The following is a 16,795-nucleotide window of genomic DNA, read 5'->3' on the forward strand; positions in this document are numbered from 1 at the left end:
GTGCTGCGTCCCCCCTCTACTACTATTGTTTAAAACAGGCATGGACCTGATTTCAGTTTGGCAGAATTCAGAGTTTAACTCAATAAGTTTCAACCTTTTTTTCTATTTTTTTCAGTCATTGGATGAATTTACACTTAAATATTTCATCTTTTCTCTCCATTTGCTTCCACCGCTCAGTTTTACTTCACTTGCTTGTGGTTATTTTTCTTCCTGTATTATTTAATGAGTTGCAAGCTTGCCTTAACTTCCTGTGGTTGGTCCTACCAAAAAAAAAAAAAAAGAAAAGTTGAACTGAGGTCACCACCTCTTTTGTTCTGACTGAACTTTAACCACTTTGACCAGGCACACCTGCCCTTTCACACCTGCTATTTTGGTCCGGACCGAAGCGAGACAGTGAGTGTGTCAGGTCCAAACGGAGAGATGTGTGTGTGTGTGTGTTTGTGTGTGTGTGAAAACATCCATAAACTAAGGATCTGTGCAGAGATGTGTTCAGCAGATGAATGTCAAACCTGGCATGTACGTCAGCGTTCTGCGCGGCGAAGGTCAAACTCCCGAGTGAAGTAACAAGAAGTGAAACATGTCTTTCTACCGTGAAAGCAAAACAATGAGAGAAAAGTGGGTGAAAGATGAACGACTGATGCTGCAGCCCATCTGCTGTGTGTGTGTCTGTGTGTCTGTGCATGTTGGACTTTATTCTTCACTCTGCCATGATGTTTAAATTCGACACGGGGACAGGAAGTTGCTGCTGCACACTGACCGACCAATCAGAGAGGGCCGTTTCATTCTTCCCTATCAGGATCCTGTTGCTGACAGATGACTCTAATCTTTTACCTATCTGATTCGATGGCGATCTGGTTGACAGCGTGTATCCACCTCGTTGATTGATTCTCGATCCGGGACAAAACATCGCCTCAGTAACACACTGTGTTTACAGCTTTTTACCGTCGGTCCGGAAAACAAGTTATTTCAACAAGTTGGCTCCCGATCAGACCTTTTGCCACCGGCCTTATCAGCTCCACCACCACAAGCATTTTTTTTTTTTAAAAACACACAGGCTTTGTTTTTGTTTTGTGTTTTTTTTCTCCCTGTGAATCGTTCCTGCATTTCATTTTGCTATGTGAGAGGTTCGCATGAGCGAGAGCGAGAGCAACAGCAGCACAAGGGCAAAAAAACGACAACAGCGGAAAAAAGCAAGAGAGTCAAATCTACAATACGTGGGCCAGGATGCAGAGTGGAGTGGAGGAGCCCAACCCACGCTCCTCTTCCACCACCACCACCACCACCACCTCCTCCTCTCAGCCTTGATCAAAGAGAGTTATAGAGAGTCATATACAAAAAAAAAACGAATCACAACAACAAAAATCCAGTCTGATAGTTTTATGCAAAAAACGCTCTCCTTTGTGTTCTGTTTATCTCACTCTCTCACTTTTTAGATGCTTTGATTTCACTCAGTTTAGCTCCAAACCTCCAGGCTTGTTTTGTGCATACATGTGCATTTGGTCCCGACGTATAGAAAAGATTCTAAGTGTGAACATTTCCTCACCAGGAGGCCTCGGGTTTAACATTTAAATGTGACGTGTTGCCGTTCTGTGTGAAGGTAAATGTTGGCTGGGAAATTCAAATGTCTTTGCTGACGCAGAACATATCTCCTGGATCAGCCATTGTAAGCCTGCTATTGTGTATCTGAGAGTGACTGACTAAGTCTGTGGCATATGTGCGGTGCATGCTCGTCTCGGTGTGTGTACATAGTAAATCAATGTGTGTGTGAGTGTGTGTGTGTTTGCACGTTTTGCATGTCAGCAGCTTATAGATAGATGTGAATGCAAGTGCATATATGAATGCATGCTGTCTGATGGTGTGTCCCTGCCACTGTACTCTATGTGTGTGTGTGTGTGTGTGTGTGTGTGTGTGTCTCCCCCCTTTTTCTGTCTGTTTGTGTTTGTGTGTGTATGCTCACGGTACATATGTGTACGTGTTTGCGGCTGCCACAGTGGCATCATCACCCGCCCCGACGCTTTGATTGTTTTCTCCGCCGCAGCAGAAATGCACCAATTAATATGCAGAGAGTGAGTGAGACAGAGACACACACACACACACACACACACACACACACACACACACACACACACACACACACTAAACAAAAAAAAAAACCCAAAAAAACAGCCGTGAGGGAGGGAGACGAGGAGGGAGGTGTGATGGAGGGAGAAGAAGTGAGGGGGGGAAGCAGAAGAGATGGCACAGAGAGGGGGAAAGAATAGGGGAGATGAAATGAAAGATGAGGGAAAGTGTGTGTGTGCGAGAGAGAGAGGAATAGAGGGAGAGAGAGATGGAGTGAGATAAGGGGCGAGGGTAGGAGGGGAGGGCGTAGATGGAGGGGCTGAAATCTGATAGATGTTTGAGTAAAAACAAGAGAAGGAGAGAAAGAAAAGAGTGAGGGATGAGGCTGAGGTGAAGAGGAGGAGAAGAAAGAGAAGGAGGGAGAAGGAGGAGGAGAAGGGGGATCAATATGTACATATTCAGTGAGATATGGTGGGAAATCAATTGAGAGGAGGGGAGGAGGAATTGATTCGGGGAGGAGGGGAGGGAGAGGTGGAGATGTGGGGGTCACAGGGAAGGAGGGAGGGAGAGAGGGATGGAGGGAGGAAGGAGACGGCGGAGGAGGAGGAGGAGGAGTGCAGAGGTGGAGTGATATGTGGCTACGGCTGCTGTCCTTTTTGTCGCAGTGTCAGGGTATTGATACTGTAATACACTCCCACCCCCCGACACACACACACACACACACACGCACACATGCACACACCATCACCCCCCACCACCCCTCACACCCCCATCACAATGCTGCCGTGACAACGGCTGTCGCGGCGACGCCTACTGGCACAATGCAGCCACAATACTGAGGGCACTGAAGCATCACACACACACACACACACATAGTCAGAGAGAGAGACGGAGAGAGAGAGAGCAGAGCAGGCCAGAGAGAAAGAAGGAAAAAAAAGAGAAGGAGGGAATGAAAGAAAAAAAAAGGGGGAGGAGAAATATAAGGAGGGAGAGGTGGAGATTAAGAGGGAGGGAGGAAGATGGATGGATAGAGAGAGATGGAGATGGAGAGGAAAGAGGGAGGGGAAGGGGACGTGGATTGATGGAGAGACAGGAGCGAGGGAGGAAGGGAAGGAAGGAAGGAAAGGGGGAGGAGAGAGGGAGGGAGGTAGAGGAGGAGGAGGAGGAGATATGGTGGGATAATATTACATGTGTAAAACGCTGGAGGGTGTGTGCCCATAGAAACATGTTTAATGGCTTTTATGATTGCAGGGAAGGTGTGTGTGTTTCTGTGTGTGTGTGTGTGTGTGTGTGTGTGTGTGTGTGTTTTACGACAGAGTGATGTATGCTCTGCATGTGTGCAAACAACCAGGTGTTTATGTGAATCCATGTTGGATATCAAATACTATATGATGATCCACATGTATTTATATTTATACTGTACACACCTGAGTCTAGACAGTGTGTGTGTGTGTGTGTGTGTGTGTGTGTGTGTGTGTGTGTGGTATACACACTGTCACACATGAGTGCACCTGTATACGATTATTGTGCTGGAATTTGAGGCTATACATCATCAATAATCATGATTTAAATCAATTTTACGTCGTTATTTTTTCTATTTTACTTAAATAATATAATATAATGTGGGTTTTGCTTCTGAAAAAAGCTTTTTTTAAATGTTAAATAAAGTGGCGGAGGAAAAAAAAAGCGTATTGATGAATCTGATATAACGCAATTGCAATGAAATTCACAGAAATCTCGCGTAAAAAAGCTGATAATCTGCATTTGCGGACTTGTTATAAAGGTCATTTTGGTGGTGGGGGTGGTGTTGTTTTTTTTTAAACGTGTTACATCTTTGGTGTCAAACTTGGATTTGAAAAGCTTAGAAAATAGAATAAAAGAAGAAAAAAAAAACACAAATACAAACACACACAGTCTGTGGCAGCTCTGACCTCCGTTTGCTAAAATGTCTGCGCCGGCATATTACTGTATCTCCCCCCAACATGCACTCTCATTTACAAAAGAAACGCTTGGCTGGCTGCCTATAAGTCAGTTTATCCGCGTGAGATGACCAACGTCCCTCTTTTTCTTTCTCTCTCTTTTTTTTCCTCCCCCCCTCCTTCCCTCCCTCCCTCCCTCCTTCCCTCACACTATCTCATACAGTGTGTGTGTGTGTATGATCTATAGTTCCCTGCCTCCCTCCTTCCATCACCCCCCTCCCCTTCTCTCTCTCCCCTCCTTTCCCCTCCCTCACCCTAACCCTTCTTAATATGATGTAAAAAGCTAATCGCATGCAAATGTCTGTTGTCCCGGTAACCGGGCCTGAAAAATCCCTTTGATGTTTCCCCCGACTCATTCTCTTCACGTTCTCTTTGTTCGCCACAGTCTCGCTGCTTTGTCAACATCCCCCCTTTTACCCCGCTCGCTCTCTCTCCTTCATCCATTCTGCAGCTCTCTCGGCCCCTCTCTTAGTTCTCTCCATTAGAAAAAAAAAAAAGTTCTAACTCTACTTTGTGTCTCCCTCTTTCTATAAGCCCCCCTCTCTATTCTTCTTCTTTTTTTTCTCTCCTCCTCCTCCTCCTCCTCTCCCCCTCGTGCTCCTGCTCTCCCCTTGACTGTGCCTCTCTGTCTGTCTGCCCCTTCGCCCTCGCTCATTTCCCATCATTCCCACCTACTGTCTCCTGTCCTTCTCCTCTGTCGCTCCCTCGCTCTCTCCCTTCAGTTCTGCCCCTTCCTGTTGCCCCCCCCCTTCCCTCCCTCCCTCTCTTGCCCACCCTTTATCTCTCATTCCTCTCTCCATGTCCCTCACATGCACAGATGGACACACACACTCATGCTCTCAAACTGCCCTCCCCTTCTTTAGAGAATTTGATCCCTGGAACTATTTGATATGGCGCTGCACTGTAGTTATCTAATCATTTGAGGGTTTTCTTTTTTTTTTTGTGAGGCCTGGTGGAGGCAGCAGCAGCAGCAGCAGCAGCGGAGGCAGCGGCAGCAGCAGCACAGCTGGCTTTCAGAGACGAGACCCCACTCATTACACCCTGTTTCGAGGTTACGAGGTTGCGAGGCCTCGTTTTTTTGAGGTTAGACCTGCTACATGGTTTCGAGCGCAACCTTTAACCTACCGGCTTCGTAAATCTTAAAAGACACAAGAGATTTGGAGCTTCCATCCAGTTTTAATTCAACACAGAACAGTAGAAAAAAACAAAAAAAAATGTAAAATTATCAAGTAAGCATAACATGCATTTCCAAACAGTCCTTCAAAAAAAAAAATTGTAAACATCAGGCGGAGTGTGTCGTAGTAGAAAAAGTAGCAGGCGGAAAAGTTCCTATACATTAATACTGCCTTCTTTCTGCGGTGTACAAAAAGTGAAGGGATTCTGCATATGACAATCTATACCGCAGTAAGAATGAAAGATGGTGTTCATTACATTGCTTCCAATATAACGCAATGTACCAAACAGCTAAAGGCTATGAAGTATACGGGGAGGGTTTTTTTTTTTCTTCCCAAGCCAACAAATTACATATTGATTCAGAAACGGCTCAATAGCCATTTGCAATTTCTGAATTTGGATGCAGATATGAAACGTGCTAAATCTGATAACGGCGACAAAAACGGCCACCGCTGTCTGCAGACACAGGCGTGACCCCCACCCACCCCCACCCCCACCCCCTCCCCAACACACACACGCACTCCTCCCCATCACTCGCTACCTGATGGTTTCATATTGTACCTTAAGCATGATACCATTTGATAAACCCACTGCACAATCAAAACAAGTGAGTGGATGTTGATTGGTTTTACCGGCTCCATCCTTGCTGGCAATGAAATATGAATTTACATCACTGTGTGAAGTATGCATCGAAATATAAAATAACAGGTTCCAGGTAACACTGTGCATTATTAAGTACGTATCCAGCGCTGTCGTGTATACATGGGAGTTTTCAGTTTTTGAAGGATCTGAACAACAGTGTCACATGTTTTTCTATTAATGGACCCATTAGTAAGTTTGGCAGAGTGATTCAGTCGCTGTTCTACAGAAGTTATTTTTATCTTTTGTTCCATTCGTTTTGAGACACGATATTCAAAAGGAATGCTTCCACGTCGTGTTTGCTCATTTTCCTGTCAAGAGTTAGATAAGTAGACTGATACCATTCTCCCGCCTCAGGACAACATGAATACTACAGGCAACAGGCAGTTGGCTTAGTTTAGTTTAGCTTAGCGCTGCAAGTGGGAAACAGGGGGAAACAGCAATATAACTGTCTGAACTTACCAAAGTTTAACTTGAAAGTTTACTGGTGAACACATCTGTTGTTCACTAGACTGTGTCGTGTTAAAATGAAACACTGTGGTTTTACCATTGCTTACAGTGTTTATGCTAATTTAAGATAACGATTTAGCTGTACTTTTGCACCACAGACTTTAGTTTTGGCATTACATAGCTATGGATTAAAGCGTACTTCCTAAAATTTCAAAGTTGCAAAGGCAGAAACAAATTAATCCAAATGACATATTAGAGCCTTTATTTATTAATTTTTTTAAACGTTTTTTCAAGCGGACAGCAGATGGCGTAAACATTAGCCAATACCCTTATCGTTTGTACGGATTGATCAAACAAGATATGTTTTAATTGGTGAGATTTAGTCGATGGCAGGTTTTTTTGTGACCTTCTCGTGAAGCCAGGCTTGCGGTTTCCCTCTGCTTCCAGTCTTTGTGCCAAGCTAAGCTTAGCTAACCTGCTGTTTCCTCTAGCCAAACAGTCAAAGGAATGGTATTAATCTTTTACTCTCACCCTGCATTAGCTTATATAAAGTCTTTAAAGTTTTAGCAGTAAAGCAGTCTACTCTACTTTTGGGGTTTTTATATGAAGGCATATTTGATTCAATTCCAGTCAGATGTAGTTCATCTATTTTGGCTGCAAGCACAAAACCAGTAAAACCAGAGTATATAGCACATCGAGACCCACATGTCTCCATTATATGGAGAGTGCCTTCCAATCGGGAAAGCTTAGACTACATGTAACGACGATACTTCTTTGTACACAAAGCAACATTGCACATACACCCATTTTATACTTTGGAATATAGAGTATGGCATCTTCTATTAAAAGGTATGACGTTAAATTCATTATCAGTTCTCATCGGTACACTGAGGAACAGTTTAAGGCACCATGTTTGCTAACATAAGTTACACTTTAGAGAAGACTAAATACAATGTCGCCTTCAGATCTGTTAATAAAAACAATACCATTAGCTTAACAGGACGTATAGCAGTAAGATATGATACCGTTAGATGTTTCCATTCATCATCATCAAGGCAATGCTCACTGTACGTGTTGAGATGCAACCTTGCCTGTCGTTGATTTAGCCACTGTGCCAGGCTCTAAAATGGCCACAGTGAGTATGTGTGAGCATGTGAATGTGAACAGTGCTCCACTGTCTCATAACAATAAGAATGACTGCATGTGTTGAGGGACACTGTGTGTGTCTGTATTTGTGTGTGTGTGTGTGTGTGTGCTCACACCACCCCTGCCTCATTTACATAGATGCAATCACACCTAGCCTATGCCACGCATTTTTACACAGGCAGGGAGAGAGAGAAAGTCTACAGTAGTCCATTCAGCGTTGTGAAAATGACAAAGTACATAATACATTCCAAATCTGCAATCCTACGGTGGATTTACGCCCTGCATATTACTTCCTGTTTATTATCAGATGCTGGAGCATGTGATGCGTACAGTCAGCCAGCCAGGCAGTCAGTGGTTCAGACCAAGTGGTTTGGCCTAGTGGGGAGCTGCGGGGCAGACAATGGCCGCACTGTGTGGCTGAAGTGCCTTTGGTGTCAATGACTCTGCCAGCAACTGAGACTGGCAGATCCAAAATGGCGGAGTGCAGAGAGCCCTGCTGGTGCTTGTCATGCTTTTAAACAGGGCAGTTTTGATCCTTTTTGGACGCAGCTTTTCTTTCTCGGGGGGCTTCGTATCAGAGCTGGGAGGTTTAAAAACGGGAGAAGGCAAAGCAGAGCAGAGCAGAGCAGAGCTGCTCCAGCTAATCTGCTGGCATTTTATTTGTTTTAAGGGGGTGAAGAGGGGGAAGGAGAGCAAGCATGTGGGAGAAGTTCAAATAGAGTCCGAGAGTCTCTCTCTCTCTCTCTTTTTTTGTCTTCTTGCTCCCAAAGTTCCAGTTCGTCTCGCCCACAGGTGGAGTAGAGATGCTTAAAAAGTCCAGTTTCTGAGGAAAGAGAAGGAGGAAGCAGAAGAGATTAATATACATTGAAATATTAATATTTCCCGCAAAGTCTACACAAATCCTTCTTTCAGGAGAAATTATTTAAAAAAAAGTAAGGAAGGTGTAAAATCACAAAGTGAGCAACGCAGTGACATGAGCAGCTGACGTGAAGTGAGCAGTAACAGAAAGGAAGGGGGGGGAGATGAAAGAAACACGGACTTAACAGTAACTTACTCTTATTGTGATGACAGCTACACAGCTGTAGAGGGAGACTGACTCTGAGGAGGAAGAAAAGAAAACACAGAAACAGTCACATTTCATATTCTGCGCTAAAGTGTGCGTGCGTACCCGATGCTCACGTGCATGCGTGCGCGCGCGTTTGTGTGTGCGCGCGTGCACGGCGAGCGGCAATCCTCCCTCTGTTGTTGAATATGTGCATATCGCTGTCTGTGTGTTTGCCCTATCTGTTTTGGCTGCGTGTGTCCGTCTGTCTGTCAATCTGTTCCCAGCGCAGTCTGTTTGCCAATCTGTCATATTCTGTTTGCTAGATAAGGAGATTGAGAGGATGTGTTTGTGTACGTGCATGTGTGCGTGCAAGTGTGTTTGTGTGTGTGTGTGTGTGTGTATGTGTGTGTGGGCAGAGTAAATTCATTTAAACTCTACCATGGAGATGCAAGTCAGGTATTTGTGTTTACCTACGGCTGAGAAGATGCACACACTCTGACTTCACTTTACCAACATGTAGAAAAAGGAAAAGGTGGGGGGAAAAAAAGCTTTGGCTGTTTGAAGGACACTTTTTATTTTAATCACCTCAGTGAAACAGTTTCAGCTCCAGACGCCTGATGACTCCAATCATCTCAGACAGAGGTTACATACAGTGGCAGCTGATGTTTTCACATACACTAGGCCCTGAACGTACATTTTTAGCCGACACGTGGGGGAAAGTCCTGGGAAACGAGGAGCCTCGGGAGCTGAATCAGTGATGAAAAGTGTCTTTTGTGAAATCCTGTTTTGCAAATCCACGGCAGCTGAAGAACATTTAGGATTAATTTTCTATTTTGCACGGATAACAAAACACTTGAGCAAAAAAAAAAGAAAAAAATATCGCCTCTTATGTATAATGTATAATACATCAGCAGAGAGACAAAGGATAAAAACCAAAATGGGCAAATCCTGCCCAAAAAAGATTTGCGGCTGGAAATCTGGCAAATTACTGCAGATTAGAAAATGACAAATTTCAGGCGTCTGAGACAATGTCTTCAGTTTGAAAACCTTTGTTGCATGCCATCTCTGATTCCTTTGCCCTCATTTCTCATCTGTGCAGTCCACTACTGTGCAGAAACAAGTGCTTTATTATTATGATTATGATTATTATTAATAAACATAATAATGGACCATTCTTTTGCCCTTAGGTAATAGAAACAGAAAAGAGATTAAAGGGTTTGATGGTGATGGAGCTGAGGAACATCTAACTGTTCATGTTTAACGACACAATACGATATTATTGCTTTTTGTGCTACGGTTTTTGCGCACATTTCGTGATACGTTGTGGTTTATTTCCTTTTGTCCCAAAGGGAAAACATCTGTTTTATCCAAGTATTCTAGTACCTAAAACTTCAGTTTGTATTTGCACTTTATATAATAAAAGAGTGACACTTTGCGTCAATGCAAAATTACCACACAAAATATTGCAATACTCTGCCGTATCAATTTTCCCCCCAGAACTCAGTTTAAAGCCATCTAACATTACACTAATAGAACTAATCCATTCATCCTGTTAGGGTGTTCTGTGAAATACAGGTAAAGTTCCCACGTTCTTTAAAAAAAAAAGAGAGAGAAAGAGAAAGAAAGATATCTTAACCTTGTGAAAGAGTTTGTGGTTCCAGTGGGAGAGAGAAAGAAAAGCCCAGCTAACCCTCAACTCCTCATCTCACATTCCTCACATTTCAGATCTATATTTAAGCGTGGAGAAGGGTTGGGGAGTTGTTTCTCTATATTCAAACTCGGAGGTGTATTTGTCTGATTGTGTGTGTGTGTGTGTGTGTGTGTGTGTGACGTTGGGTGGAGGCACAGTGAACCCACCTGTGAGTAACCTGTTGATCCAGAGCTTCTCCTGGGGTCCCTCCCAGACGCCGGGGATCCCCCCTCCTTCTGGCTGCCGACAGAGGAGGAGTCTGAGCAGCTACTGTGAACTAAGAGAGAGACAGAGAGAGAGAGTAAGTGTTTGTGTGTGTGTGTGTGTGTGTGTGTGTGTGAGAGAGAGAGAGTAATGGTTGTGCGTTAACACACACTACCTAGCCGGCTGTAAACACACTTATAAAACAGATTATTATACTCTTTAAACGTCAGGTAGATGAACGACAAGTCCAAATAATGACACCGTCTTTGCATGATGTAAAGAGCCGTGGATTGTTTTCCACATTTACCCTAAGGCAGTGCATCTATTTACTTTCCCTAATGTAAAAAAAAAAACCATCCAGTTGTAATGTTTTCCTGGAATTAAAAATGGAGGCCCGAGCAGCCATCGGGGGGAAGACAAAGGGAGAGGAGTCAGAGTGAGAAGGCATTTTTCTCATCCTGTTCAATGAATTTCTAACACCGTGCTCCGTCCCAGAGGACAATTCATGCATTGAAATCCTGAGCTGCTGCACTCAATGAGACACCTGGTGAGCAGTATGTGCATTACACTCAGCTATGCATGGGAAATCACCGTGGCTGTGAGGGCAAGCACGGGCCTTTGGAGACTTGGGTGGTGTTTTAAATTGAGTGCTTTTTATTTCAATCGCTCATATTTTAACCCCGTGGTCCGATCCCTCGTCTCGAAGCGGAGGCTCTGATCTAATTTATACGGTCATAGCCTATACTATCAGTCTGCTCTGTGACAGAGATCATAACTTTTTCTCCAACCTGCCTCTGATGGGTTTTTTTTTTTTTTTTTTTTTATCAAGTTGAGTCATTTTCTGCATTTTTTCCGGCAGGATAATGTCTTCGCTCCGAGTGTTCGACAGGGAACTGTTTGAACCTGTTGCTGATTATATGTGTAGGTGGAGAGAGGGAGAGAGAGAGAGAGAGACAGGGAGCGCTAATGTTGCTGATAGCATTAAGTAAAAGCAAGATAATGACAGTCTCTTGCTCTCTTTTCTTTGGATGCTTGTTCCTCATGGACTTTAATGTAATTGAGTGAGTTCTCTCATTTCATGTTGCTGCCCGACAACATATCTCTGCCCCCGACATTAAAGATGAACTGAACTTTATTTAATGAGAGAGATAGATAGATAGATAGATAGATAGATAGATAGATAGATAGATAGATAGATAGATAGATAGATAGATAGATAGATAGATAGATAGATAGATAGATAGATAGATAGATAGATAGATATTTATAATACCATATTATTTACTTTGTAATATTGACGTTTAATTACATGAATGACAAACTTGCAGGAATTATCACGTTTTAGCTTGTTTCAGTTAATTGTTTAGGTTTTACCTACTACTATCCCATTTTCACACCAAACAAACACCGGACAGACAAAGTTTGCGACACTTTTTCTGTTCAACAAACAAATTTGCAGCTCTTGCAGTTTTGGATTTTTCCAATTATATTGCGATTAAATTGTGCAGTGCTAGATAATACTGGAACGGTTCGCCAAAAAAGCCCCAAATTTTAGTCATGAATTTATCGAGACCAAAACAAGAGCTAAAAGAAAAGTGAAAACTAGACTTCATGTCTTCACGTAGACATTAAAAAAACCTCTCAAAATTAACATATTAGTGTTTGCTTGGTTTGTATATAAGTGCGTGTTGCGTTTCAAGTCAGCGCCCCTGCCACTACTGGCCAAGAGAATCAATTGATATAGCGTGATGGATATTTTCTAATACCAATATCTAATATATGGTAAAAGCTAAAAAGTCAAAGCTATAAAGCCTTATCACATGAAAAACAAAAAACTTCAAACAACAAATTCACCTCAGTTGCATGCTGCTCAGATTAATATCATTAAGTTTTATCATCTCGGTTCAGTTGAGAGCCGTCACAGGATTAAGATAAATAAAATAAATCTGCGTTGGCTGTTTAAACATCACAGCAGAGTCCCAGTGATCTTTACTTGTGGATTCAGTAGAAGAGCCCAGATAAAGCCACAGTTAAACTGAGACATGGGAGTGAAGGTTGTGATGGGATTTGATGGTGGCACAAGTAAAATGTGTTTCCATAGTCAGGCTTCTTGACTGCGCTCCATATTCTCTGCAGGCACGTCACAGCTCTTCAGAATTTCTCAGTGTGAGACGAATATCAAACATTCATAGAGTAGCTCGGGGGCGCAAGATAAAAAAACAAAAAAAAAACAGGGGGAAAAAAAACATGTACCACATTATTACCTTGTCACATGGGGAGATACACCCAGGACCCGTTTTGTTTCCTGTCCCTAATCTCAGGGCCACATCGCTCTCAGCTCAGAGAGCACATCTGAACAATCCAGTAATCCAATCTGGTCACATAAAACCCACCGACTTCCTCCCAGCTGAAAAAAGGTTCAGACTTTCTGTACGCGTAAGGAGAGAGCTCTTTTTTTTTCCTCCTCCCAAAACATGACAACAGCAACTATAAGATAAGAAGTTCAATTATGCTAACGATGCATCTCTAAATAGATCAAATGCTTAAATCCTTAAAGAATTTCAACTTTCGAACAGTTTTCCCTTGGAAAAAAAAAAACTTTTCCGTTTCAAATATTTCATGCAAATGCTTTATCTTCTCTTCTCAGTGCCTCTGGTACCTGAGGTGTCCCACACATACTGTAATAGAAGTGTTGCAGCCGTCTCGATCTTACCTCTGTCATTGAGACTGTAGATGGAGTCCAGCTCTGAGTTGGGAGTTCCTGTCGCGTCCAGCAGCAGCTTACTGGAAATTCCCATGCAGAGTGACTCCTTCAAACACAACTCTGGGAGAGGAAACAGGAGAAATCATCAAAAAAAATGTTTTTTAGGTTGTTTGTTTTCAGAGTTTTGAGGCAATACAGGAAGACAGGTCGGCAGAGGGTGATGAAAACACTGTTTGTTTATTGTCTGGGCGGGTGAGAACAGCACCATTCGAGCTCTAGGTAACTGCTGCCAAAAAAAAATGTGACGGTTTTCATTTTTGATGCCAGCCGCGGTGCATCTTGTCCTGGGTGATACTGTAATCTAAGCCAGCTACAGGAAGCAACACTGAGATGCAGCGGTTTATGGCTATGACATGCGATAGCCAGCAGCTCTTTGTGCAGAGGAAATCTGGGCATAAATAAATGAACAAAAATCAAACAGCAGACTGGACTGATGCTGATATCTTTTATCTGTCCTGCACTCATAGGACAGGTAAACCACTGACTAACCTCCACTGTGTTTTTAGGCCGCATTCCATTGGTGAGATTCAGGCTGAAAGCTGGAACAAGTGTCCTTTACTATAAACTTCCTGCTTTACAACCGGTGCAAAAAAAATTAGGTGACAACTTTGTTATTACTTTTGCTGCACATGACTTCCTTAAAGGTCCATATTTCACGCTTTTCCTGTGTTTTATTTTGAAGAGTCTTTGAAGATACATTTGCAGTTTTAAGAACCAAAAACCAGCTTCTCCCTGGAGCTCTAGTGACAACAGATCGACTTCAGCCAATCAGAAGAGAGGAGGCTGTGATCCTCTCTTCTGATTGGCTGCCTGTTTTCCAAGCGATTTATTTAAAAATGTAGATTTCAGGTTACAACACTCAGAGAAATCAAATCCTGCAAAGTGTTGAATGATGGGTCCAGGTGGTGGGCGGGGCTTAGGGTGACTGCTTTGTTGTGACATCACAAAGTGACAGGAAGTCCTGAGGCTGGGTTTTTCAGGGCTCACTTTCTGAATACAGGCTGTGTGCATTTCTCTGTGGACTGAGGCTTTGATACTTTCACAGTATTAATATAGAACCTAGAGCTGCTTTATAATCACACTACACATGGACATCTACCTTTATACCGTATGGAGCTTTAATAGAAACATCTACCTTTATACTGTATGGAGCTTTAATACAAACATCTACCTTTATACTGTATGGAGCTTTAACACAAACATACCTTTATACTGTATGGAGCTTTAATACAAACATCTACCTTTATACCGTATGGAGCTTTAACACAAACATACCTTTATACTGTATGGAGCTTTAATATAATTGTCTACCTTTAAACTGTATGGAGCTTTTAAAGAGTAGGTTCAGTTCATAATTAAAATCAATATAGAAGATCTCCTTCTCTGTGCCTATATTATCCACAATGCAACCCAAAGGGCAGCAGTTCACTGGGGAAATTTAGGTGTTACTGTATATTAGTGGCTGCTATCACTTATACTTGATAGTGTGTAGTTGTCGAGGTCGTCCACTCATCACAAAGACAGTGGCTCGATTCCCGGCTTCACCAGTCTACATGCTGGAGTGTCCTTGGGCAAGAAATTGAACTGCACACAACTACCCTTGATGTTTTGTGTGAATGTGAGTGAGTGTGTGTGTGGTATAAAAGTGCTTTTTTCCAATATGTTAGTGTGGTGTGTAGTGTAAAGCTCTCTGAGTGACAGGGCCAGTAAAAGCGCTATATAAGTGCAGTCCATTTACCATTCATGTCGCTTATTTATCAGACTCTCAGCAGCTTCCTCCTCTTCTAATCTGTCCACACTCCCTCTGTAATCTCTGCTACACCGCTCATCTGGAGCGAGATTCTTCTAAGAGGGAGTCTAAAGTTGAGGATCCCCGGAGGTGGGACGGGGACGGGGGGGGTCGAGGGTCACACCCCTACCTGTGTTGTTGATGGCGTGCGTCCACAGCAGATGGGCGATGTCATGAGTCCAGACCTGCCTGCCCTCCCTGTCGTGCGCCTGCAGCGTGATGCAGTCTTTGGTCCGCGGCGCCTGACGGACCCAGAGTTCAAACTTGAGTCCGTCCTCGCCGACGCTCTGAGTCAGACCCATCTCGCCCGTCTGTGTGAAGGGAACGCGGAGGTGTTAGAGTCAATCGATCAACAGGAGGAGAGGGAATGGAAGGAAACAAGGTGATAAAACACGATTGAAAGAGAGAGAATGACAGTTACCAGAGCAGATTGTGCGATGTTGTATGTATTAGTGTGTGTGGCCCGTGCACCTTGATGCTGTGTTTGTAGCTGTAGGCGATGCGTCCCGGGCTGGGGCTCTTCTGCTTGGTGAAGATGACGACGTGCTGGTAGAGGAACACGTTCCTCACGCCTGCACGTTTCCTCCGGGCTCCTCCGCACACCGTCAGTGCGCCCTGCCGCACCAGCTCGCCGCGCTCCGCCACCGGGATCTGACATCACACACACACACACACACACACACACACATAGACACATTAGGATTCGCTCATCTTGGCCCTAGGCCCAGGCTCGAGGCCTTTATTGGCATTTCTATCTTAATTTCTATCTTAAGAGGCCATTTAGCCTTGAACCGAGTTAAAACCTTGTTTTCTTTGGCAGCAGATTGAAGCAATTTAACTTGTTTCAAATAAGTTGTTGTGGATTCATTAATTACATCGAAGCAAATAACGATACCTTGAAAATGAAGCGGATTATAATGAAAAACAAAACAAGAGCAGGTAAAATATTCTAAGAAAAAAAAAAAACATTTTAAAGGGTTAGTACGTAAAATATCAGACATTTTATTATCTTTTACAAGGTCGCTGGTATTTTTTATCACCTGTCATGAGCTACAATGTTTTTATTTTTTGGACTTTTTTTTTTGTTTTCGGTTCAGTCTGGATTTGCGAGACATTTAAACTCACAAAGACTGAAAAGCTTTATTCTCAGTTCAATAAAAGAAAGGACAAAGGAGCATTATTATGACGGTGCCTCGCGTGGTGACATATTCCCTCTTCACAAGGATGCTTCTTTCTGCTGGATCTTCGCTCTAATTGGTCGGCTGACTCATGCCTTTTGTAAAAAAAAAAAAAAAAGAAAAAAGAAAAACGTGGCTTTATTGTTCATGTCAATTACAGGGTAAAAGACTTTGCGGCGCTGCTGCCGTTGCGGCTTCCTACAGAGGCGGAGAAGGGTTGATAAAAGTCAAACGTTATGTAATGCTCCTGAAGGACTTAATGCTAGACGTGAAAACCAAACAGCAAACAGGTCAACAAACGTTTGCTCCAGAGGAGAAGAAGACGGGAAAAAAAAAACAACAACCTCCGACAATAAAATTAAAAAGGCCGATCATTTACCAGCGAGTGGTGACACGGGACTTTATTTTTAAACCTCTAGAGATGTGTGGGTCATGATATAAGTGATGCTTCACACACATTATGAACACCCACATCCACACCCACCCATACACACACACATAACACACACACACACACCTGCACTTACAGGCGTTTTACTTGGAGAGCTGTTGCAGCGTGATTTGAAGTAGCTCAATAGTGTTTGTGCTGCCGTAATCTCTCCCCTCACTCGCAAGGGGGAGGAGAAGATAGTGTGTGTGTGTGTGTGTGTTGTTGTGAGTGTGTGTGGGAGTTGAAC

At 43.2% G+C, this 16,795-nt stretch overlaps 1 protein-coding gene across 1 annotated transcript in view; it reads right to left on the bottom strand.

Annotated features, from left to right (window-relative positions):
- Nucleotides 1-5,547: 5,547 nt before the first annotated feature.
- The window catches only part of arhgef40 (Rho guanine nucleotide exchange factor (GEF) 40), a 39,906-nt gene continuing 28,658 nt past the window's right edge, over nt 5,548-16,795 (bottom strand). The window contains exons 22-27 of the mRNA XM_085760257.1: nt 15,412-15,591; nt 15,071-15,251; nt 13,101-13,211; nt 10,351-10,460; nt 8,503-8,546; nt 5,548-8,271 (exon numbers count right to left, since the gene is read on the bottom strand). Of these exons, the coding sequence (XP_085616383.1) occupies nt 8,520-8,546; nt 10,351-10,460; nt 13,101-13,211; nt 15,071-15,251; nt 15,412-15,591 (609 nt within the window). The 3' untranslated portion in view covers nt 5,548-8,271; nt 8,503-8,519. The remainder of the gene's footprint in view (nt 8,272-8,502; nt 8,547-10,350; nt 10,461-13,100; nt 13,212-15,070; nt 15,252-15,411; nt 15,592-16,795) is intronic.

The sequence above is a fragment of the Trachurus japonicus genome, chromosome 18 (genome assembly GCF_045865225.1).
Source record: "Trachurus japonicus isolate A0001 chromosome 18, Traja_1.0".
In the NCBI taxonomy this organism is placed as follows: domain Eukaryota; kingdom Metazoa; phylum Chordata; class Actinopteri; order Carangiformes; family Carangidae; genus Trachurus; species Trachurus japonicus.